This window comes from Limulus polyphemus, unplaced genomic scaffold (assembly GCF_000517525.1).
Source record: "Limulus polyphemus unplaced genomic scaffold, Limulus_polyphemus-2.1.2 Scaffold1576, whole genome shotgun sequence".
NCBI classification, from domain to species: Eukaryota; Metazoa; Arthropoda; class Merostomata; order Xiphosura; family Limulidae; genus Limulus; species Limulus polyphemus.
In genome coordinates, this window is record NW_013667186.1 from 167,620 (window position 1) to 174,211 (window position 6,592).

The following is a 6,592-nucleotide window of genomic DNA, read 5'->3' on the forward strand; positions in this document are numbered from 1 at the left end:
CTGCTAAATCCAAAGTACAATTTAACTACTAACTTTAAAGTATCATTTAACTCAATTTCAGACCATTCGAAATTGTAATATGTAATGCAACAAAACTGAAGTTTAAGTATTTTTTCAAAGGTTTCTTTTGAAATAAAAGAATTACAACTTAGATAATATAAAACTTTGAATTATAAAATGTATTTTCTGTATTTTCAGAAAAGGGTATGTATTATATCTAATTTGTCTTTCTTTGTTAAAGGAGCTGGTTACAATTTAACTTTCACTGTTAAAGTATTTGTATTGTAATGTTGCACTATGCAATGAAACTTGATTTTATATTCTGTTGTATTTTAAATGATTCATTTAACTTTTTATTTGGTAAACATTTACTTTACTTGAGTTTTTGAGTCAAAGGATCTGTGTTAATATGTATGTATTGTCATTTTAATTTGTATTAATTAAAATGTTTTGTAACTTTATTTTTTAAATCACTTTTGTTTATTATGCCAATGTAGCTGTATTTGATGGGTTTTAGTTTTTGCATACTATATGTTTAAAAAGGAATATAATTAAAGAGGTTTTTTTATTTAACTAATTTCTATTCTGAATTTGTTACTGAAAATTGATTAAAATAAATTATCATTGTTAAAGGGCATTTAAACTCTTAACTGAATCCATTTTAACAATACTTCTTGACAATGTACCGATTATACTTGTTAATTAAAGGATGTCCCATTATTGATTTTAGATTTTGTACTTTTTGGTTTATAGTTAATGGGTTTTCACTTTTTGACATAGTGTGTTAGAATACCCCCTCCAAAAGGGAGTAGGTGATCACTGTTAAAATATATATACATTCAGGTTTTGATAATCTTTGATTGTGTAATATATTTTTCTTTGTTTAATGGCTGATTTTCTATTGCATTTTTGTATATTTTTAATGTGTTGTGATGTCTGTGTGACATGTACGTGTTTTAAAGTCATTGGTAGTAAAATTAATGTTAATTATCAGATTGGGACAAGAATGAAGAAGGAAAGGCAAGAAAGTTTGGAATTTGAATATATCATGTGTTCCTATCTTCATTTAGTGTTGTAATATTTAATCTATTGTTTGATCTAAATATATGCAGGTATCGCATTGTACATAGTCAAGAAGCCTGCTAAGTTGATCTTGTTTCAAGTTACCTTTGTTTCTTTCTTATTCTAAAAGTAGATAACACCTATTATTGCCCATGGTTAGGCCACATTTGGAGTACTGTGTTCATTCTTGGACATCTTACCTTAAGAAAGGCACTGAACTGTTGGAAAGGGTTCAGGGGAGGGCTACTAAGATGATACTTGAGATGGAAAGGTTGTTATATGAGGACAGGTTAAAAATATCTGAAATTGTTTTCTCTTAATAAAAGAAGAGTTAGATGAGATGTTTATGATTGTCAAGGGAACTGACAGTGTTGATACATAATATTTTTTTCATACTTCTGAAAATAGTAAAACTAGGGGATACAAATATAAAGTTTGGTAGGGTAGGAGTTATCTTCAGCAAAGACAGCTTTACATTTTTTAACATAGTGGTTGGTCTTTGGAAAGGGTTGCCTTCAGATGTGGTGGATGCAATTAATTTAAGGGAAGGATAATTAAATATTTGAATAATAAAGGCTGTCTTTGCGTGTTTTATATTAATTTTAAAGTTTATTTAGCTATATGAGATGCTCTAAATGGATGAACATGTGCCTTGTTTTCCTTGAATTATACAGTTCAGTTTTATATACATATATAGTTTACCCCAGATCACTTTTATAACTGTCATGTTGAAATCATACCTAAATTTAACTTTCTAGGGAACCTGCATTGCTAACCTTGCAAATCTAACAATGACAAATGAAAATTTACCTCTTAATGTTTTCATATGTTGAACTGCCATTCGAAGAACCGTTAACTTGTCCAATTTACGAGACATGGCTTTGCACATGGGTACCATTGAGGAGAGTTCGGTGATGTATGTGTTCATTTTGTCTCTTCGGCGCTTTTCAATTTCACTATGATTATGTCTGTGGATAACGGCAGATATTATAAAAATCTTTCTTCCAAAACACAATCTAAATATATGAATGTTTATCTGATACATGAAAATTTTCAAGAATGATTAACTACACAATTATTATGGCAACAATAAAAACTTATATATTAAAATACACTATAGTATATACAGAAAATATATACATGCTCATGAAATAAAACAAGTTTTTAAAGTCAATAACATATATAATATATGGAAACAATCTCTGTTCTTCAGTTCTTGTAATAAGATAATTTATATCCTTCAATCCAAATACTGCAAGAAATATATAACAACACTGGAGTTTGTGAAACTATAATCTATTTAGTTTTATGTTATATTCTAATTTATGTTTTATGGCTTACTATACTTCATGAAATTAAACTCTTTTAAAGATATAAACACAAAAAATATTAAGATTCTATAAACTGCATATATGTACCTTACCAAAATTTGCCATAAGAAAAATTGGTTTCCAAAATTAATTAACTGTTCTTAAGTGATGGTAAAAACCCTCAACACCCTAACAATATGACAAGAATATTTTGTAATTCCTATATTTGTAAGTAAAAACCATCAACACCCTAATAATACGACATATTTTGTAATTCCTATATTTGCAAGTAAAAACCATCAACACTCTAATAATATGACATATTTTGTAATTCCTATATTTGTAAGTAAAAACCATCAACACCCTAATAATACTGACATATTTTGTAATTCCTATATTTGTAAGTAAAAACCATCAACACCCTAATAATACTGACATATTTTGTAATTCCTATATTTGTAAGTAAAAACCATCAACACCCTAATAATACGACATATTTTGTAATTCCTATATTTGTAAGTAAAAACCATCAACACCCTAATAATACGACATATTTTGTAATTCCTATATTTGCAAATATCCACAATAGTAGAAGCATAATTAAGAAACACTGCAGTAAAAAAAATAAAAAAAATTAATTATGCTTGATTTTGATGTACACATTCATTAATTTTGTGTGCATTTTTTCACATATTTTCTTTCCTACTTGCAAGTACTGTTATTGCACTAACAACAATATATACTTTGTGGTCATTGTTATTCTCAATTTGGTCAACAACAAGAAAACTTCAAATAAACTTAAACTACCAAAATAAATTAGTCTAAGCCTAATGATGATGATAAAAGTTACTGAAACTGTAATGAATATACACATTTAAAAACTGAGCATAAAAATGTATTATGCTGTTTGTAACAAGTGAGTTAATACAGAATGTTGTTTTTGTAATTAACGGGGTTTTTCTTAATTGAACTAAAGTTTCTTGGTGTTAAATCGTTCACATAAATAGCAACATAGAGATCTGATTGAAAGCTTTTGCATTCCATCTCTGCGTGTCTGAAAATTGTAATAACAAGGTAAAGACAGTCAGCCCAAATACAGCTAATTCTATATCACCCATCACTATTGATAGACAGATGACTTTGACTCTTACAAAAAAACAGCACAGGTAAAACCTGAATTAAAAAATATGCTTACATTGATTAATGTAAATACCAAAACTTAACACGGCGAATGAGAAGTGTTCAAATACCTTTTTGTTTGTTCACTCTCTAATTTTTGAACTTTCATGTCTTCATCTTCCATATCACTGGCATCACTGAGACAAGAAGATATAATGATATGTATATGTTATTCAAGTTTTTAATTATGTCAATATTCATGTTGTTTAAAAACCACTATAAAATTACTAAAACATAAAAATGTTCACTAAGTATAAACATTAAGTGTCATTACCATCAGGATTATACTTTAATTTTAAAATTACTGTCTGTTAATAAATATCCACAGAAATGTCAAAGTTAAAAAAGGGGTATAGCATAACATACTGAATTGGAGGAATAAACGTCCTAAAGCATCTTTGTGCTCTAATATACAAAAACTCACTTCATCTGTTGCTAAAAAGTCTCTATATGGATGCTACAAACACTTACAAATTAAAAAGGTTTACAGGAAAACAATTAAAACATAGATGCCAAAAATGTATATGTACTGGAGATGTTTCAAGAAGTACAAGCTCACTTTATCCCAAAATACAAAATGTTCTGTAAAATTACTATAGATGTTTACTTATTTTATTTCACTTATGCTTATAAAGGAGTTTCATCTTTGTCATAGATGAGACATTTGCACTTATGTGAAAATAAAGGGTCATCCTGTGATAGCAAAGTACACTGAATTCCTAACTTCTAAGTTAACCCCAAACTAGCTTTGTTGGCAAAAATGCTTCTTGTTTGTTTTTTTATCACCTCATTACACATAAGAGCAAATCCTGGTAGTGAATATCTTAACATAATAAATAAAAACCCTCAGCTAGAAAATTTACACTTAACAGGCTGGAGACCAGAAGAACCTTGCATGTAAAAGATAAGCAACTCAAGTGTGTTTAGTATTGAGTATTTAAAAACAAAATGCTTTACTAGCAAACAGCAATAGCTAAAGTGGATTCATCCTTCAGCTCAATGAAAGCACTTGTTTATTTTTTGATTCAGCTCACTGGACCAGATCAAAATCTAGGATGCACATGAGGATGATGAGAAAATCCTTCAAAAACAGATAAAATTATGTAGGGTTATCATCTTGCAGTTCAAATGACAATAACTAAATCATCACATTTTTGATGATTTTTCTGACAAATGCATTAATGTCAATCTCAAAGCTACTGAAACAAAACAAATATATAGTTATAATCAAAAACTACAAGTATTTTATCAACAAAATATATTTTACTTTCTGATCACACACACACACACAATAAGACAATAGTTTAGTATGAAGTAGTCGACATGGGCACTTTATGAAGATAACACGCAAGGGCATGAAGACATGTTATATAAAAAAATTCTGGTTGTCAATATCAGCAACCCCAAAAATTTTCTTCCTGCTAAAAATTTCTTTCAAACAACACTTTAGTCTCTTTCCAAAACATAAAAAGTTATTAAACAAACGTTTTAAAGTTTTTAAATAGTTCAGTATAGTTTACAAATATCAAGTAAAGCGCCTGGTCACAGCGACTCAGCTGTAGCTTGGAGGCTTATAACACTAAAATTCAAAGTTCAGTTGTTTATTGTTGAAAGCTAGCCATTGATCAACCAAGGTTGTTGGAACGATCGCAAAGTAAATACAATAAAATAATATTAATCACCAGAAACTTCCTGATCAACCCAATACTAGTAATACAGAAATATAGGAAAACGCTATCATTATTTAAAATTCAATTATTTGAATACCATTTTTGGAAATACGCTAAAGCGCACATGCAAATCCTTATTTTTTGTACATTGCTACACCAAATTAAAACATAACATTTTATTCTAAATTTAAATTTATTCACGATCAATATAGAACCTAACTATTTATACTATTCACATTATATAATTTAAATATTCTAGTGCAACAAAGTGGTACTCAATCACCAAACACTTCGTATATTACAAGCATGATATATACCGTCATCTAATACACACAATTGAAATAACAACTAAATTCGCTCGAAAAAGGTTTCATTCACACTAACATATAATTTACAGTTTTCTACATAATTGCATACTGTGATGTCAAAAATTTTAATGACTTTAAAATTACATTAATTTTTTGTTGTTGTTCTACATGGCCTAATGCAAACGAGGCCTAAGAGCAACACAGATACCTTGTCGGCGATGCGAAACTTTATAAGGTCGTGTGGGGTCCGGCATGGCCAGATGGTTAGGGCACTCGACTCGCAATCTGAGGGTCGCGGGTTCGAATCCCCGTCCCACCAAACATGCTCACCCTTTCAGCCGTGGGGGCGTTATAAGTTACGGTCAATCCCACTATTCGTTGGTAAAAGAGTAGCCCAATAGTTGGCAGTGATGACTAGCTGCCTTCCCTTTAGTCTTACACTGCTAAATTAGGGACGGCTAGCGCAGATAGCCCTCTTGTAGCTTTGCGCGAAATTCAAAAACAAACAAACAATAATGTCGTGTGTAAAATTACTTAACTAAGCCTATCCTATCATATTCTAAAACAAAAAATATTTATTTTCCCATCGTATTTCAACATCATAATTCAGATGAAGTACAAAATTATAAAGCATGCTTTTCACAAACTTTATAAAATCGGAACTGTAATTGTGGTGAAAGTTATTCACGAGCTCCTTTCCTTCTAGCAAAATAAAACCAAGCTAAGTTTTTATCATATTGTTCCGACCTCTAGGAGATATTCCCGCTGAAATGAGTCATTTCGACTTTTATAGTTGAAAAGAACGGGAGACTGTCGTGACATGTTTCATGAGGACAGTAGCCCATGACTTCTTGAAGCTGAAATATAGACAATTACATCACACCATGACAACCGAGGTTGAGAAACAGTAATTTGCTAAAAAACAATATTTTTTCTTTCTCGAAGGTGGGTGTGTAAAGATAGCCTTAAAGGACGGAACAGTCCTTTTGTGTACCGTATTTTTCGGTGTATAAGACGCACTTTATTACCCCAAAATTTGATGTCAAAATCTGCTTGCGTCCTA

The 6,592-nt window shown here is 30.1% G+C and overlaps 1 protein-coding gene across 1 annotated transcript in view; it reads right to left on the minus strand.

The window, feature by feature from the left end:
* The window catches only part of LOC106464169 (protein cycle-like), a 129,506-nt gene that overhangs the window by 54,120 nt on the left and 68,794 nt on the right, over nucleotides 1-6,592 (minus strand). Inside the window, exons 3-4 of the mRNA XM_022391857.1 lie at nucleotides 3,623-3,688; nucleotides 1,873-2,030 (exon numbers count right to left, since the gene is read on the minus strand). Coding sequence (XP_022247565.1) covers nucleotides 1,873-2,030; nucleotides 3,623-3,688 — 224 coding nt within the window. The remainder of the gene's footprint in view (nucleotides 1-1,872; nucleotides 2,031-3,622; nucleotides 3,689-6,592) is intronic.